This window comes from Drosophila persimilis, unplaced genomic scaffold, assembly GCF_003286085.1.
Source record: "Drosophila persimilis strain 14011-0111.01,24,50 unplaced genomic scaffold, DperRS2 tig00000000-arrow-pilon, whole genome shotgun sequence".
NCBI lineage: Eukaryota > Metazoa > Arthropoda > Insecta > Diptera > Drosophilidae > Drosophila > Drosophila persimilis.
The window spans coordinates 11562237-11581956 of NW_020825288.1; the positions used below are offsets into that span (position 1 = coordinate 11562237).

At 42.2% G+C, this 19720-nt stretch overlaps 1 protein-coding gene across 3 annotated transcripts; it reads left to right on the top strand.

The window, feature by feature from the left end:
• The first annotated feature begins 1275 nt into the window (after window positions 1–1275).
• LOC6588035 (signal transducer and transcription activator) lies at window positions 1276–19342 on the top strand. 3 transcript variants are annotated; one of them, XM_026984234.1, is made up of 10 exons: window positions 2188–2625; window positions 12930–13347; window positions 13482–14452; window positions 14523–14999; window positions 15072–15329; window positions 15392–15592; window positions 15672–15807; window positions 16319–16462; window positions 17554–17814; window positions 18408–19342. In XM_026984234.1, the coding sequence occupies exons 2-9, from the start codon at window positions 13223–13225 to the stop codon at window positions 17624–17626; spliced, it is 2385 nt and encodes a 794-aa protein (XP_026840035.1). In that variant the 5' UTR covers window positions 2188–2625; window positions 12930–13222; the 3' UTR covers window positions 17627–17814; window positions 18408–19342. The 3 variants fall into 3 exon arrangements, with proteins under 3 accessions (XP_026840033.1, XP_026840034.1, XP_026840035.1); XM_026984232.1 differs by lacking the exons at window positions 2188–2625; window positions 12930–13347 and adding an exon at window positions 1276–1398 and having other exon boundaries at window positions 15392–15601; XM_026984233.1 differs by lacking the exons at window positions 2188–2625; window positions 12930–13347 and adding an exon at window positions 1276–1398.
• Window positions 19343–19720: the final 378 nt, after the last annotated feature.

The window sequence follows — 19720 nt, forward strand, 5'->3', positions numbered from 1 at the left end:
TCCCAAAAAAGTCCCACCAAACTTGAGCGCCAAATAGAAATTGTTTGAATGTGAATCATCGATGTTTTTTCTCAAACATCGATGTTTTTAGATTTCATATACAGGCATGAAAATATGCATAAATATGTCTAAAACATGTAAATTTGAGAAGAAGTCATCACTAATGTTTCAAATCATCTTGGAGAGAAGAATTTTAATATTAATTAAAGGAAGAAGATTATAAATATTTTCCAAGCCCCCTGTTAACAAGCAACAAGTTACTACCACTAATAGGGAGTACTTGAAAGATATTTTGTAGAAAATTTATTCTTCAATCGAATAAAACTAAACGAAATTCAAAATTCAGGAATATGATTTCCGAACATAATGAACCTAAAATAAGCCAGTTTAGCCACCATGTCTATCTCACGCACCTGGCAAATTTCATACTTTTCATAGTATTTTCTAGTATTTTCCAGTATATTATGGACTCACCCTCTTCACCAATGCACCAATGTAAAAACCGTGTAGAAATGCCATTTAGAGCCATGTTCCAGCCCACATAGAATTCGTGATCTGCATCGAATCGTTTGCCATCAAAAACTTAAATCTTTTGAAAATTTCGAAACGCATGTCTAAACGTGAATAACGGCGCTTTTTCATACTGGTGCCTCGATGGCGCTCATATGAAAAACAAGGGAAAACATTTTTGAAAGGTACACATTTTCCCTTCAGGTGTCGCTTTTGCTTGTTACATACAAATGTAGTTATTTTAAAGCAAATGTGCAGTTAGTGTGTGGTTACCATGTAAGAAAATTGGTTATGTGGAAATTGTTGTTGACCGTGTTTGTTTAAACCATATTTTATCCAATAAAGATGAGAGTTTAGAGGAAAATGATGCATCAATCGGATTAAATTATGTGTTCAGTGCTAAGAATCCTAGCTAGCAACCGAATATCGAAATCGAGGAATATGATGGAATTCGAATACAAATAATTCGTCAGTATATCTTTGGTATATTTTGAAACTGTGACGTCAGTTTTTGAGAGTCAGACCGTATATTTTATCACTGGTCACACTGCATGCCTGGAACCATAAATTTGTAATAAATTTAAAATTTAAAATAATAAAATAATGTAAATATAAACGCAAACAAGTTATATAAATTAAATTTATGCAAAAGTCTTTTCGGCGGTATAATGCGGCAAAGTGCGGCAAAAATATAGCAGGTCGATCAACTGCACGGTAATGACAAACAATTAAAAAATAATTTCTTTAATAAAGTAATAAAACCAGCCATATTTCCAATTGCGACAAACACCGCCGCGTCCTGAATGCGGCCAAAAAGTGTTTCTCCTACCTCCTCCATCAGCGGCCGCTCCACCAAAAATCAGCAAGGGACGCAACGCGCAACGAAAGGTGAGAGATGGCTGCAAAAATGCAGGCGTAATTATTTAAATGGCTATTGATTTTGCGAGTCACCCCCACCACCGCCCTCCTGTTGCTTCGCCCAGTCGGTCGTTTCCCACCCTGTGCCCTGTGCGACGGGGGCGAGATTTGCGTTGGCGCTTGTTGCTGCGCACAACAGGTGAAAGCACGGGGTATGGTATGCTGGGGGGTTGCCCTCTGCAGCTTCTTAGAACAGTGTAACGCAGTGGCAGTAGTTAACCTTGGCTTCTTCTGGGCTAACCAATTAATTGTAATTAATTATACGGAAAGAGACATGGCTAGTTGTTTACGCATGTATATGTGTGCACACATATGTACGATTGTGTAGAGAAGCCAACTTGTTCCTACCGGACCAGTTTCTGTTAAATATTTATAAATAGACGCAAATAATTTTATAAACAAATGAAAGACGGCTATCGATAGCATATATCGATGTTTCCCTGTGGAAAATTGTGCCGGCAACATGTTTTAGCGTTCGGTTCGACCATCGTTCTCTCTCTCTCCCATGTCGTTCGGCTCTGATACGTTCGCTCTCTCGCTCTTTGTTGTGAGAGTTGGTTTGACGCTGGTTGCGTTTTTGGGAGTTTTTTCAGACACAATCACCATCAAACCTGAAAAAAGTAGTAGGATTAGGAATAGCAGCAGAATGAACGGCAGCGCTCACAAATTTTTCGATCGGAGCAGGGAAACGACAAAATAGCTGACAACTTTTGAATTGAGCGGTTGCTGCGCGCGTCGTCGAACAATAAATAAATTATTTAGTAACTAAAAACGGCTATAAACATAGCAGTTGATACAATTCACGAAATATTTGCATTCGGGCGGCCAATCGCGCAACAAGCGTGAAAGAGCAGAGGAATATTTAAAAATTTCCTGTCCTTCAAATTTGCCAACAAGTTGCATCCTTTTGAAGTGCCGTTTTCAAGGTTTTATCGCGTGGAGACCCTTCTTCTAAGGCGTGTGCCGGCGCTTTTTCATCCCGGAGGACCCCGAGGCATCCAAAGAAGCGGATGTGTGCGTGTGTTCGTACGTGAGTTGTGTGTGTGCACGATTTAAAAATAAAACGGCAAATACATAACAAAAAAATATATCGAAAGCAACAGCGCCGCCAAATACCCATACAATCAAAGGCGCGACCTGTACGTGTTTACACATTCTAGACTGTCCGGCTGTGCTTGTGTTGGTGCGCACCAAAAGGTAAATAGAAAAAAAGAGCAATCTACGTTCGAACCGTGGGGGGGGGGGGGGGGGGGAACGCTCGTGCGTGTTTGGGTATGTGTGGGAGGACTTCCCAGGCAGTGACGTCTGCGCCTGCTGCAGTTGTTTTTCGCCGCACTGTGGGCGGGATACTGCATTTTGCGCAGAATGTTTTCTTTTGTCTGCAAGTTTCCAAAATTGTGTGTTTAAGAAGTCAACAAATTGCGTTTTCTTTGACCCATGAAAAATCATGTGTTTCCACTTGAAGTTTTTATATTTTGTATACACAAAATAACACACATGTACATATGTATGGATGTATATGCACATGGCAATGGTATATACATACATACAGCGCTCCTGTTTCTTATTGTTGGCAGCGCATGTCGTTGCCGTTGCCGTTGCCGTTGCCGTCGCTGTGGCCATCTTCGTTCATGGTTATATTTCCTGGAAAATCCATAAAAACAAAGGCAAAAAGAATTTCGAGTGCAATAGCACAAATAACAACAACAGAACATGAACACACCACAGTACAATCGGGTATATATTAGCTCCGCTCTCTCCCTCGCTCTTACATCGCCCTGTTGGCTGACTGAAGGGGCTCTGGCTACGTCTCCCACTCCCACTCTCCCCCTCTCCGTCTATCGCCCTATCATGCTCCTCATATTCACATGCTACTCTTGCTTTCATACTTTTCCGTCGCGACTTCTGCGCGCTCAACACTTTTATCTCTGCTTCGTTCTCTCCACTTCTTCGTCTTCCTCGTATGTTCCCCTTTCGACGTGTGTTGCGCGCCGTCCAGTGACTTGTTGGCCTGGTCTGGCCTGGCCTGGCCTGTCCTCCGCCGCTGCCTCTTACCATTTTGGACAAATTACTCTTGTCAGCGGACGGTTCGTGTCAATGACGTTGCGAGAGCCTTAACCCTTTTGTGCCCGCTGGCAGACCTGAAATCTACAAAATCCCTCGTTTCCCCTTCCACCGCTAAATCGTCACCAATAGATGTTTTAATAGATACGAGATACGATAAGCAAGGTTTTCCTTTGTTAGACTTCTCAGAAGGCATTCTTTTCGTTTGTGATCAGCATTTTAAATACTGCTGTTTACTAAAAATTCAGAGGACTTTGTGTAATATCCATAGGATCGATCTTTTATGAGCCGAGCTGTTATGAGCCAATCCACAGAAAGCTATTTCTGTCCCTTGTATTTCCGATAATCCCCAGTCCTTGGCTGAATGTGTTGCTCTCCTTCTTATCTCTCTCTCTCTTTTGAACTCTTTTACACTGATAACTTGTTATCAAAAGCCGTTTTATTGCGTTGCATTTAATCGTTCTGGCCGCAGAGACGTATTGTAAGTGGAGCACTGCCCATACAGTGGATAGTGGGGCCGGGCCTTCCATACACCATCCCCAGCTAAAGCCGATGTCTGGGGTATCTGCTGGCAAGGCTCTGCTGTACTTACACAAATCACAAACTTGCAGCTTATCAGGCGAGGGCTTATGCTGTTTTTGAATCAATCGCAATCAATCCAAAATCATATGACAGATTCATTTGTTGTATTTTAATGATTCAAAGGAAACCATTATTGCAGAACAAATAAAACGATTAGAAATTAATCTAAATGCTCGCCCCCAAAAACCCTGAACCCTGAACCCTGATGATATTTTCTGATTAATATTTCGAACAAAACGCCAAAGATTATACGTGACATTTGCAAAATTAAATTTCGGTCCAATAAAAATTACAGCCCATACATCGATACTATAACTGAACTGCTTTCACACAGGATGCACCATGATCCTGCATATTTTGTATATTTTTTAATCTTAAAAATGGAAATGTCAGATGTCATAAATCTAGGGAAGTTTTTCGTGCCTTAATAAGCATTGAAACATGTACAATTTGTCAGAGATAAGAGACAATTTTGTATTTGTTTGTCGAATTAAAAGGTCATAGGACCACTTCGCCGAATCCATTAAAAACTGATTTGCCTTCCTAAATGATATTTGGCGTGAAATTATTAGGTTAGCGACGGGAAAATTTGTCAAAAAAATCTGATAAGAGATTAATTATTCCTGAATCAAAGGCAATATCCGCTGAGCGAAATAGTTTTATCAAAAGATGCTACGAGGCACTTCTTGAGGTGAAATTTTTAGCAAAAAAATATGCAAAATGGAAAAACACCAAATGATGCGCACATCTACAAATGTACCTGTCTATATACTATAAATATTCTATGAAATGAGATTAAATTTAGGGCAAAGATTGTGACCTGATCGTGGGATCATTCTTTTTATTTTCGATGATATTTCGATTTCGAAACCGAAAGCTTATCCAGCACCTCTCTCTAAAGAGAGAGGATACTCGTGAAGGGCAGAAAGAGATACATATGTATGTATGTATGTATGTAGATCCGAATGATCAGAAGCCCAATATACCCAATGCCCTGCTTTGCCGAAACCGAAACGAAACCCGACAAACATCGTACAAAATGTCAGGCGAGTAACAACGATAAATGATTACTTAAATAACACTTGGTTTGTGCGGTGGCGGCGTCTCCTCCACTCTCCACTGTCATCGCTGTACGGCAGGCAGAACCCGTACACACACACACACACAGACACACGAACACACATGCCCGTTTACAGGCAAGCATTTGTTGTGTATACAAATACGTACACGCTTATTAAACATTTATGAGTGCAAAAACAATACCACAAAACGAAACACATTGTACGTGCGCGCATCGGATCGGGCATCGTGCATACTTACGCGGGGTATGTGTGTGTGTGTGTGTGTGTGTGTGTGTGTTCGTGTTGCTTATACAAAATTGAATAACAAAAAGTAAAAAATGTCGAAGCAGCGAAAAGTCTGAGGCAAGAAACAACACCACATTCATTGCGAATGGCGGAGGAGACCGCTGTGGGGCCTTTGGTCAGGGATCCCCAATGGGCGCATGGAGTGGGCTCCCCAATGGGAATTATACTCTGCTGTGGGGCCCTCAAGAAGGGGGGCGGCGTCCACTCGAAAAGCAACCATAATAAATATGACCAAGCCATGCAATATTTACTAGAAACGACATTTTACCCCCCAGTGTCTCGGGAACAACTGTCGCGGTTCCCACATGGCGAGTGTCCACTGTGCCTCTGCTGGCACCTACCTTTGCCGTACACACTTTTGTCTGTTCTTTCCGTTCTGCGATAAGTACGTACTGGCGGTTATCAGCAGCGGCTGCTGCAATAAAACTTTCCATTAGCCGAAAAAAGCTTTTCAGTTCAAATGAAAAATCATTGGGGCCAAGAGGGGTGTATCCTTTTGTATCTGATTCTATCTTTGTATATGGATGGAAGATAACAATTTTTTCCAGAAACACTATCAAAAATTCTTGTATGCATACTACTTTTTGGGATTAAAACTCAAAATCTGGAATCTGCACAGGGGGGGATCTGGCAGCACATGACGCTGGACCAGAGCCGAAAAGATACACACACGTGTGCATACATAGAAGATACAAACTGTTGCCTTGCTGCGCTGAGTCATCATCAAAACTCTTATCTAAGACGCTCCCAGTGCCCCGACTCCGACGCTTTGGTGGTGGCCCGGCCGCTGCCTCACTCAGCATTAATCACAGAGCTAAATATTGCTGCATTTCGCTTAACTGCTACTTTGCTATTCTCCAAATTATTCTCCCCTCTCTGTGGGTCTCTATGTGGGCTCTCTGTTTGTTTTCGATTCGCCTTTTCGTTTGCCAAAACGGCAGCAATAACAATTTGTGTGTGGGCAGGGCAGAACAGAGCAGCTGCTTGCCGGCCGCCCGAGAGCTTGTGTCAATCCCGAACAGTTATACACAGAAGTCTGCTTACCCCGGGGCAAATTTAAAACATATTAGCATTAAAGCCACTATTTTCTGCGAAAGGAAATATATATTTGGATAAATCTCTGTCGCACAGTGTAAAATGAGAGCTCTAAAGCAAGTAACATTTTATTGTACTCCGTTTTGGGGAAAAGCTAGATCAATTACTGGGAAAGATGGTCAGAATGATGGGCAAATACTTGTGTCCCTGACTGTAAATACTATGCATACTCCTCTCGTACATAAAGACGAAACAATCTATTGACCGCATTTTGATCTGCGGTATATATACATATCTATCTCATAAGCAGTGCTCACAGCTAATTGAGAATTCACAGCACACATATGTATGCAAGACGCCATGGGTTTTCCCCCCAATATTCAATTGAGTTGGTTTTTTTTCCAAGATTTTTCCGATTTTACATAGCGATAAGCGAGCGATACACAAACGGATGCAAAACCACAAAGTAAAAAGTGGCTAAACCAGTTCAGTTTTCACTGCAAAAACTGCAAATGCAAGTGCAACTGCAATTGCAACAACAAGCACTTTCTTTGCATTTCAAGGTTAGTTTTTTGCTGGCGTTTGGGGGTTGGAAAAGGGGCATTCAGCTCAAGGTCAGCGCTTGATTGGCGAGTCAGTTTCTGTGCTCCAGCCATTTGACATTTGATCTCATGAGAGCCCAATCAAATGATTTATTTCATGTCAATTGTAAATATTATTGTAGGTTTAATCGTATTACAAATTGTTGTATAGTGAAAGCGGTTTTGTTTTTATTTAATTATTATTTTATTATGGGCAAAGAAAATTCCGATACGACGCTTCAGTATTTCAGAATGTTTTGCCTATATTTTATGCATTTTATTAAAGCCGATTCCCCGAACCAGCGCCGAAAAAGATAGACGTCAATGCAAATTCAAGTTTTGCAACTGAAAACATTTTTCGCGGCCGAGAAATCGAAAACGAATTTTTATACTACACAACAGACGTTAAAGACAACAAATGGATGATGGGCAGCTCTCTACATCCGAAGATAATCTACCCTTACAGTACGGGGAGATCTTGGTTATTAGGCAGATTGACATTCCGTTCGCTTATGGGGAATTTGTACAGCGTACCAACGCCCTTCTCGACGAATGTCCCCGAATGTGCCCTAGCAGAGCAGTGGCATAAGATAACAGAAGTTCGCCTAAGCATAAGCTTCCTACATGAAGAGGATCAGACACTCGTGACATGGCTAGATCGATTTGGCCTTTCGATAGGGGCCTTATGGCATTAGTAGTTGTCAAAAAAATAGGCTGATAGACAGAGATGCATCGCCGAAAAGTCGCACCGCTATCAGTCGAACACTGCAAACACTCTTTCTGTGCCAAAAGCGATGTTCACCAACACTGTCAAAATACCTTTCTTCCGTAAAGACAAACGAGAGTATATGTATTTCCCATTGCAAAAAGTGATCAAGAGAATGCGCCATCATGCGAAATCAAAACTTATGTCGTGTGCATTACAAGACGACGAGGGACCACGGCTCTGCCTTGAAAAAATAAAATACACGTCGTAGTGTTATTACACTTCCTGAAAGGGTATTTAACACAAATAAAAAGAGCTTCGTTACACATTTGTTTTGCTCGGTGTTACGTGTGTATGCATGGGGGTGAGTGTGTGTGTGCGATTGTTTGTGGATGTGTGACGTGCTTTGTGGTCTCTCTGTTGTATACACGTTTTTAACACCCTGAAGCCCCCCCTGACGTCTTTTAAAGTTTTCTTTTGCCTCGCCGGCGCTGTCGAGCCCTGTGCGTGTGCGAACATTTATGGCAGCTTGTAAATAATATTGTCTAACATTTTGCGGCTGCAACTAAGTAAATAAATGAATTGGCACTCCACCTCTGCCCTGCGTCGTGGCCCCATCATCCTCCCTCCAGCCTGGCTATCTATATATGTAACTACCTATCCTGCTCACACACACAGACACATTCTATTGAGAGCTATAAATCGCGAGCGTTGTGTGTGTTTAGTGTGTATTGTGCGGGGCCCATCTAACTACCGGTTATCGCGGCTTTTGTTGTGGGGCCTGGGGACCCGCGGGACCCTCCGACTGGCGATTGCGCGACCGCAACGGAGTAAGGTTTATCGTCAATATATGTACATATATATGTATGTTTGTTTGTCCCCCTGCCCTGCTCTGCTCCTCCAGCGCATCATTATCATCAAACTACATCGGTTCCCATCTCGCAATAAATACATTTCGGGCTTTTAGCAGTCCATAACAAAAGTTAAATAAAAGAAGCCGCTAAGTTTTTTTTTATTTTGTGTTAGCGTGTCTGCGTCTGGATCGCTCTTGTTTTTTCTTTCTGTTTCATTGAGCGTTGCCAAAACTGGATTCGAAGCACCTCCGAACTCCGAACCGCGAATTTCGAACCTAATGAGATTTTTTTTTCGTCGTCGCTTGACAAGGGTTCTCATTGATGGATTGTCGTTTAGTTCGTTATTGATTTCGTTAATTTCCATGGTGGTGTGCCGATGGTGGGTTTTAAAATAATGAAAAAGCTTTACTGCTGGACATCTGCCGTATTCGAACTGTATTTCTGAATACCAATCTAGGTAATTATTTGTTCTAGTAGCTCTTATACTGAAACCATGTGCGTTGTACACCTATGACTGTAGTATAAGAGTTTCTCTGTTAATGTTCAAGAGTTACTGTATAAGAGAGTTCTGCTCTCTTTATCTACTATTACTGTTTGCTGGAATTGCGATGGCACGAAAAGTTTTTTGTATTAATAATAATAATTGCTGCCGGTCAATTTTAATGATCTTCAAATATACTTATTTATATTTATTATTTAAATGTAGAAATAATCTTCTTTCGCTTGGTAATCTCCAGGGGCTTAGTATTTTGTACCGACCCCAGGGAGAATCGCACATCCAATTCTTAATATCAAAATCGTGCTCGGCCTTTTTTCTCAGTGTATTGTATGGTACGCATGTGGCTCTCTGAGATCGCGCCGTGCGAAAGATAAGCTCTCCCCAGAGTTGCCGAATTTTGGAACTGGAATGGAGTGGAAACGACTGGGAATTGGAACGGCAACAGTTCATGATTCCACCCCAGTGACGACACTCGCGGCCACCTAACACATATTTCACGCTGAAGGGAATTCCTTGTGCTCCCCAAGGGGCAGGTGGCTAGGACGCACTCACCCGTACACATTTTCGTACATGTATTTTGTTTGGGCAATTTTAATTATTGCCCCCACGCATGGGTATTTTCGTTGATAATACCCCTGGGTCTGGGCTGTGGCCCATCCCTCTAATTATTTATTTGGGGGCTATGAATGGAGTTCCCTTTTTGCCAAAAATTTGCATAATTATGCCATTAGCCGACATTTCATAATAACGAATGGTCTTCTGCTTATTCGTGCTGTAGTCTATTCTTATATGGGTTTTTTTACTATTTCCAGAAATATTCCTGATAAACAGCTAGAACAAAAACTAGACTAAACGTTGGCTGGCTTTTCCACGGAATCATTAGAACGCTATTTAAAATTTGAAAAACTGACCCGATAAGGGCAGGGCCTGACTGTTCGACTAGCTTTCCACCTAATCCTCGGGCGCAATCTTTCACGGCAACTGATTCATCAACCTGCCTGCCTGCTGCCAGCCCGAGTGTTGGCCAACAAGGGCAGATGGCCCGCTTATCAAAATGCAGAGTGAAGTATATATAATACTCGTAGGCCAAATTTCCAGCAAACTTCGATTATTCTAACTACTTCGGGGTAATTTTCATATCAATTCATAAAGTGTAGTACAACTCTTGCTCCTCCTTCCACATGGGGTCTTATCATGACCAACATAAAAGCACAGAGTCCCCTATTGAGATCTTCAGTTGTGTTCCTTCGATTGATCGCTAAAGGCGCTGGGTAAAAACTATTTCATTCAAGAAATATCACATTTACGGCGTCAGCTCTCTCTCTCCCTGTGTGCGTGTGCGTGTGTGTTGTGTGTGTTTTGATTTGAAAACGATCCTATATTTGTTTATAAACAAACTGTTTTTCATGCTGCCACCTGACAGCAGCCAGGCTAGACGGAAGGGCTGCTCAAATAACGCCAAAAGGTGGGGCATCAGCTAGGGAAAGGGAATTCGCTTGAAGAAAAGCGGAGCCCGTCGATACGCCCACAGTTTTCTCAGTTGTTTGTTGTTTATTTTTCTGAATTGTTGCCTTGTTAACCTTAACATTTGTGCGACTACCGCTGCTGTCGCTGTTGCTGCATCGATCTCTCGTTTCATTAGACAGCAATCAAAATTATTGCTGATAGCAAGAGCGGAAAAGTACTGCCAAACCGGAGGGGGAGGCCATCCATTGAAGGGAAAACTTTGTACCAACTTTAGCCCGTGGCTTCTTTCCGACTGACTTGGCATATTAGACGGCCAAGAAAACCTTGAACTACTTTGGTTTTTCGAGTCCGAAGGGCAGGCAGCAGCAGCCAGCAAATTTATGAATAGAAAGAAACCTGTGTGTGGTGGAGAGATACTATCGCCTGTCTCGGCGACTACCTAAGGCCTGGACTGGAACTGGAATTGGAATTGGAACTGGGACTGGGACTGGGACTCGTCTCGCTCTCTCGTGTTCTTTTTTGGGATCATCGTTAAGTGAGCCGCACATCCGATTTCTGTTGTTCCTTGGGCCGCCGAGGCACACAGGTAGTATCGCTTCAAAAAGGCACGACCTGTTTTCATTTTTCTTTACTTATTTTTCTGATTTCTGGTTTTCTTGTTTTCTTGTTGTAGGTTTTTGTCCCTTTTGTTTGGGCTGCACTTTCGACTGTTTTTCGGGCTGTGTTTCCAGTCATTAGATCCTTATCTAATTTCGCTGCTGCTTCTGAGCTGCTCTTTTCGACTGGTTTTGGCTCGTTCCATCTCTTGTTTTCTCTGCTCTCTGCTCACAGTTCTCTCCCGGAATGACCGGCCATTCATATTTGCTACGTGATCCCAGCGAGCGTCGTTCTGTTGTTGGCCTTTTTTCCGGGTAACTACAGAAATTAGCGTATCGACCACAAAAGCAAACACGCTTTGCAGTCCCTGGCATTGGCATTGGCATTGGCTTTGGCTCGGGGCTTAGGGTTTGGGTCACGTTTTGACGACAAACAACAGTCCAGAGAGGGGAGCGAGAGGCCGTTCATGCCAGGTCCTGCCGGCCCCTTATCAGCGCTATTTAGCATGGCTATAAAGAATCATATTCCCCATAGATCCGACCTGTCGCCTGTCTGGTGCAATTTCGTTTCACACCTGTTGGGCCGCTCGCCCATCGTCTAGAGTTCTACCCGACGAATCGGTTGCTCTCGTCTCTCGTCTTTCGTCTCTCGTTCTGTTTCTGTTTTTACTCGTATTTTTATTTGTTTGCTTTCCCACTGGCGTGCGAGTTGTTTGTTCTACGCTTTGCCATATTGCTATTGCCCATTGAGGTTGTTTTTTGTGTGTTTTTTTCTGCTATGGTAATTAGAGGCTTGTAGCCTGGTAGAACCCTAAAACCTGGGTTTATGCGCCAACATAAATTCTGTGCTTTACAGCTCCCATAAACGATGATGATGTTCTACGGCTAGATGTCCTTCTATAAATATTTATATTTTACTCTGTTCTTTATTCCGTTTTCATTATCAAATTAAGGATATTTTTCTTTAATAAATAATGCCTCAATTATGATAATTTCTTCGGAAACATTATATGAAATATGCTTATTCTTTGTACTTCGGGTTTATCTTATGAAATATTCGTTGCATCTAGAGTTTTTCCTTAACGGTAAACGGTAAAACTCCAAACTCAAAACTTCCAAGACTTCTCTTGGACCTTTCCTTCTCACTCGCACTCAGAAACACCAAGGACCGCAATCGTCTCTCCTCTCTGAGCGAAAGCATCCTCTCCCACCACGTACTCTCTCGAGTGCAGTACACAATGACAAGCCACACATTTCCCTCTCTCTCTCTCTCTCTCTCTTTCTCTCTTGCACTAAGTTCTTTTATTGCCTCGCTTTTATGGTACTCCCTGAGCGAGAGTACTCTCTCTCAATCACTCAGAGGAGTACAGAAATATAGGTTAGGTTAGGTTACTGTCCAGAAAAGTAACGGGGACAAAAGCACAGGCCGCAGAAGATCATACATTGAGAACAATTTGATAGTCAGTTGATGCACAGGCAAATGGCAAATTCACTGATAATAATCAATATATGGGTTAGTAAATTCACAAACCGCATAGACCCATTGATCTCTGACCCACTAATCCGGACATCAAACATAATAAACATCAGTCTCATTACGTCCCCACATTATTCAATTTGTTGCGCGCAATAGCACTTAAAATATTATATATGTACAATATAGTATATTGGTTGCATGGGATACAATCATCTTTGGCTAAAATCTCGCACTTATCACAAAAAAATGTACCATATGCTTGTGTATTTATAGTTTCCTTAGCAATTCTAAATCAATCGAAAGCGAAAACGAATACCAAAATCCAAACAGAGCGCAGATATCATTTGCATGTAACGATTGCATTTTATGGACGACTCAGATTCATTTGCTTGTTGGAAGTCAGCCGGACGTTGAGCGAGCAACTGAAAACAGATCACAATATACCCAAAATATCCATTCAGCTGTGTCCCAGCTAAACAAAAAGCATCCACACACTCATCCCACAAATCGAATCGAATAAGAATCAAATCATCAATAGAGAGAGAGATAGAACATCGGGTAGGAGCATGAGCCTGTGGAAGCGCATCTCCAGCCATGCCGACTGCGAGGCTCGTATGGCAGCCTACTACGATGAGAAGGGTCTCTTCGACCTGCGTCTCTGCTTGGCGGCCTGGATCGAAGACAGAATAATGTGAGTAGATCATAACGTGGGGGTGGCTGGCAGCAGTTGATGTCGGGATGTGGGCGGGCATTGATCAGATCTAGAATTAGAAAACTGCTTCATTTATAATTCAAATAATAATAGTCCCACCCCTCCTCATACAGGTCCGAACAGATCACACCAAACTCTGCGGAACAACTGGAGCGCGTGGCCCTCAAGTTCAACGAGGATCTGCAACAGAAGCTACTCTCGACGCGCACGGCCAGCGATCAGGCACTCAAGTACCGAGTTGTAGAGCTTTGCACCCAAATCCAGCGCACATCTGCCCTCGAGCTGTACACGCATTTGCGCGGCGGATTACAAAAGGAGCTGCAGCTAGCGACGGAGAAGAGTGTGGCTACACCAGGTCCATCGATGCCCCTCAGTCCCTACAACATGAACAATCCATCCGGCTACATGGATCCCAGTGAACTGATGGCCGTTCAGCCAGCGGTTGGCGCCGGTTTGGGAGTCATTCACAATGCGCTAGGCACGGCAAAGGTGGAGCTGTTCGAGATCGAGCATCAGATACTGCAGTACTTTAATGAATTCAGCACCTGCGGCAACTCCCTGAAGATGCTCGTCCAGAACTACAGCTACATGCTGAACTCCACAGGATCCCCAAATCCCGAGGAGGCGTTCAAATGCCTGATGACGGAGAAGGCGGCCATTGTGACGACCCTATGCCGGAGCTATATATGCTACGAGCCGCTGCAGGAGCTGATTATCAGCGAACTGAATAACTGGCGCCGTCAACAGGCGCTGGCCGGCAATGGGGCCCCTTTCCAAGAGAGCACTCTTGATCAGATTCAGCGTTGCTTCGAGCTACTCGAATCCTTTATTGGCCACCTCCTGGCGGCCGTCAAAGAGACGCTTCGTGTGCATCTCGTCAACGACGAGCCAGAACTGAACAATCTGCTCGAGCGTGTGAGAGGTGCACAAAAGAATCTGGTGTGCGCCGCCTTCATTGTGGACAAACAGCCGCCACAGGTGATGAAGACAAATACGCGCTTTGCGGCCTCTGTCCGCTGGCTGATCGGCTCCCAATTGGGGATACACAATAATCCGCCCACCATTGAGTGCATCATCATGTCGGGTAAGCGTCCCCATAGAGATATCTACCGGCATTTACTAATCATTCCCTCCCACTCCCTCCCCGTTTGCAGAGAACCAGGCAAATCGTTTCGTTACCCGCGGCACCCAAATGGACAGCACCCTGGCTGGTCAGTCTTCGGGGGAAATACAGAACTGCTCCAGCACCATGGAATACCAACAGAATAACCACATCTTCTCGGCCAGCTTCAGGAACATGCAGCTGAAGAAGATCAAGCGGGCCGAAAAGAAGGGCACCGAGAGCGTCATGGACGAGAAGTTTGCCCTGTTCTTCTATGCGACGACCACAGTCAACGACTACCAGATTCGGGTGTGGACCCTGTCGTTGCCGGTGGTGGTGATTGTTCATGGCAACCAGGAGCCACAGTCGTGGGCCACCATCACCTGGGACAATGCCTTTGCGGATATTGTACGGGAACCATTTGCGATCACCGATCGCGTGACCTGGGCCCAGCTCTCGGTGGCGCTTAATACCAAATTTGGGTCAAGCACACAGCGGGCCCTGACCAGGGATAACCTGGACTTTCTCTGTGAGTCCAGATTTTTTGGTTCCGTTCGTCAGTTTTGTTACTGATATATTTCTCTTCCTCTTCCTGTTTCAGTTGAGAAGCTGCAACGCGATGAGCGTAGTGATTATATCACGTGGAATCAGTTCTGCAAGGAGCCGCTGCCCGATCGCAACTTCACCTTTTGGGAATGGTTCTTTGCCATCATGAAACTCACCAAAGACCATCTGATGGGCATGTGGAAGGCCAGCTGCATTATGGGCTTCATCAACAAGGCCAAGGCGCAGGATGATCTCATGCGTTCGGCCACGGGCATTGGCACCTTTCTGTTGCGCTTTTCCGACAGCGAATTGGGTTGGATCAGTTGATTGATGTATGCAGATAGATGGATATTAATGTGTGATCCTTTATTGCAGGTGGCGTTACCATTGCCTATGTGAATGAATACGGATCGGTTACCATGCTTTCGCCATGGACTGCGCGTGATTTTCAGATCCTCAACCTGGCCGATCGCATACGCGACTTGCATATGCTGCGCTGGCTACATCCGAGCGACACCAATGGAGTGCCCCAGGAACGGGATCGCGCATTTGGCGAGTTCTACTCAGCTCGTGATGGTACGAATGGTATATGATTTCCCCCTCGAATCGAGTAAATACGGGTTTTGTTTGCTAATTGAAATTTGAATTTTGATAGAACCCAAAGCCGGCTATGTGAGAAGCACGTTACACGTCCAGGTACGCAATGCGATTGGAGATAATGGTTCCATTATTGGGACACCACAGCATCCCATACCATCTCCACCGCAGGATAGTAGCATGTCAATGGGAAAGTAAGTTTCGATGCATGACCGATGCCCCAGGCACACACAGCTAACATGCATCTCTGCAACACCGCAACAAGAATATTGTACTATAATGTGATATGACTCCCCCTCTGCCCCCCAGAAAAAAAAAATGATTAAAACTTAACAGCTCCGCACGAAGACCCTTGGTCTTTGGTCTTTCCTTAAATTTTATTTGCTTTGCTTTTGCGTTGTTTTGTTTATGATTTTGTCAAAAGTTTTACTAAGATTGCAATACTTTGAATTCGAGAAAAAAGAAAGGGGAGGAGACTCTGCCTGACTAACCGAGCGCCTACCAGGAAATTTGTAAATTAAACTGATATGATTGAACCCCACAATGGGCTATTTGTAGAGCTCTCAATCCCCAAACCACAGCCCGTTCCCCAATTTATTTAAGTTAATTACAACACAGCCCCACTTATTGTACGATTTGTTTATTTTCATTCTCCAATTGTATACCATCGGTTGATTTTTTGGGTGTTCTGTTGGTGTACCACAGCCCTGAGGACTCTGATTCGGATGATAGCTGTGTGTTAGATGCCATAGAGAGATATGTGGCGGACACATCACCCGATGATCCCGTATCCCGTGAGATCATTGCCACCATTATGAGTGCAACGTGTAAATCCCCACTTTCCTCGAGGTATAACTATTTAAGTATGATATTCCGCATCCAAAGATCACTCTCCTCGATCAGATTCCACCCAAAACCTCTTCAGCCGACTGCTGTATGCTGTTCGCTGAGCTGCTCTCTCTTCATCTGATTGATTCGCCGAGACGCTGATTCCGACCCCTCAATAAATCGTTCGATCCATCAGCTCATGCTCATTCCAACCAACACCACCATATTATCAGACGCACTCGACTCCCGTCACGTCACGTCACGCCACGCAACGCCACGCTAACCCCTCGCATTCATCGTATCAGATCCGTTTCAGATGCCCTGCGCCCCCCAAAAAACCGTATTAACAATAGCCATTTAGCTGGTCGCTAGCTCAGTATATAAGAGATATACATATGTCGAATATAAGCTCAAATTGTATGCATTGTTTATGTTTTTATAGTCTTTTTGTTTTTTCAAAGTATTGCCATCTTTTTAGACTTTTTCAGCCGCGAATTGATCAAAACGCCTAGTCAAGCAATAATTGGCTTTAACAAATAAATGATTTTCCTCTAACCATTCTTCCATTCTCCTTTTTCTATATATTTTGGCTATGAACGCAGCTTGCAGAATAGCACCATCATGCACCTGTAAATCTGAGATCTCTAGGCTGAAACCAGCAACCAACGAAGCAGCATAACAAATTAATTTTTAATATTAAGAATATTAAGGGACATGCAGTCCAACGAAATTGCGATTGGCTATAATTGAATTGAATTTAATTTTCTTGCATGCATTTTTCGAACTAATTGTCCGTTTGCCTGCTAGATAAATTGATTGATTGCTTGCTTGTTGCTGTTGTCATTTTTTGATCGAAATGTTATTGTTGTTTAAACAAATTTTTGGAAAAAAGAGATACTTTTAGGGACACAAACATTCCATTTGCTTTCTCTGCCATACCCCATATCTATCCATTTTTGCCACAAAGAAACTAACCCACATAAACCCCTTTCATTTTCCACTAACCACTCCTACCATTTGCACGATATTTTCCAACATATTTATTTTTCATTATTAATGTTTATTTTTCTTTCCTTCTAATTTTTATCCACAAAAATCGCTATATATTTTAGTTCCGGTGACTTTGCAATGACGGATTTCGATTCGATGACGAACTTTGTCGATGTGTATAAACAGATTATATAAACAATTGAAAGTGTGCCGTGTGGATGCCCTCCCCCCCGACCTAGACGATATAGATATGCCCCCTTCCCCCCAGCAGCGATTGCAGCCATCGTGGAACTGCTTTTTAAAAAAGTTTTTATCGTAAAGTTTTTACCTAAAATGTAATTGTAAGATTTTGGGAATGCATCGTTGTGGCATGTTTAGTTTTGGTATGTATTCGAACTCTATTTATTTCGTACCCATTATCCACACCTTAAAAGTATTATACAGTACACATTATAGTAGTTGTATTTTTGCTCAGAGAAAATTATACAAAAGACAACGAACGAAGAAACGCATCGAGTCTTAGGTAAAATATACATTAATAATCGTTATACAGAGTGCGGAAAATGTTAAAAAACAATAAGCTATTTATTATGCTAATATTCAAATATTAAATGTTTGTTGTTAAATGTATTTGAAAAGTTAATTGCCGTTTCACGCTATACATAATTAAACGAGTTCTCGTTTTGCATCGAAGGATGGACTCGCGGATGGTACTACGCCTGGTTTCACTGGTCAAGGATCCGATTAGCATTGTAAGACTAGATAGACGTAAATACAGGGAATGGAACGAATTACGAATTTACATAAAGAATTATTTCAGTTTACATACAGATTATAGGTATATTTATAAATATGTGTACAACAATTACACTCGTGTACCTATCGCCTAAAATTAAAGAATAGCGCATTGCCTTTAGTTTCCTTTTCCTTCGGTTAATCAAACACTATGTTAATCGATTCTATTCTGTTCTTGCAGCATTTGTGAAACGACAAACAACTCTACCAAGAGCAATGCATGCAAATTGCCACCACACCCTAAACACAAAATAAAAAACACCTGCAGCACACAGCAGCCAATTAATTGTATCTATTACGATTCTAATTATGTGTGATCTATGGATAACTTTAAGGTTTTCCATTGGAGTGTGTCCGCATGTTATTCGTTTTTTATACACTACATATATATTTTTTTTATACATACAATACGATATATTTTTAATTTGTTTAAATACTGTGTGACAAAGCATTCATTTTACGACGAATTGTGACGAGAGAATCGATTTAGTTAGCGAGTAACTATTTGTTGAATCTAAATTTTTGATTTTGATTGTAATTTTAAAGGATTTATTTTTAAACCAACTATCAAATCTTACCAACTAAACTACCTTCGAGTTAAGGTCTAAGTTAAACGAAGGAGCAGCGAAGGCAAATTTTAATTGCATTTTAGTTTTAATTGTATTATTTACATAATATTGTGAAATGCTTTATGTGAGAGAACCCTTTAGAACCCTACTGCCCCCTTTATTGGCTTCCAATGCTGAAAATGCGCAAAAATCTAACCGATCCGTGTATATTTTTAATTGTTTGTGTTTGAGTATGAGTTTTGAGTTTTGAGTTTGAGAGTCCAGGGCACAGTTTGCAATGCATTTCAAATGCGACAAATGCGATTGCCTTTAGTCAGTTTTTATGGAGAAGCACGAGGAGAACACGAAATACATATGTACATTATATATGAGTAACAAGAGCATAATATTTTTTCTACACAACCATAAAACACTACACTATACACTATATCCTACACTATGCTACACTAAGCTTTGTACCGTGAACCGTAAGAATTTTATAAGACTTAAGTACAGACCGCCCAAAAATAAAACCACCCAAACAAATAAATAAATAATTCAAGAACTATTTTTAAACATTTACATGCCAAGAGGCAGGGCAGACGATTGTGTATTTGATATTGATATCCTAATCTGTGTAACGTAAAGTTTTAAATTTTTAATCGTAAAACTAACGCACACAAGAACACACACACACATTCCCCAAAAAGAAACACAGATACACCCGAGCGCACTTCTATGTACTAGATATGTACATATGTACAACTACTATGTTACGTGTATTGTGCAATGCTCGTTTAGAAACAAAGTTGATATTGGGAAATGTATTCAATGTATTTAAATGTTGACATTGTGTTTTAAATGTTATTTCAAAAGCGCTAATTGTGTGTCCAATTTGGAAATATATTTGTGGGAAACAACTAAAGAACTATTCTTGTCAAAATGG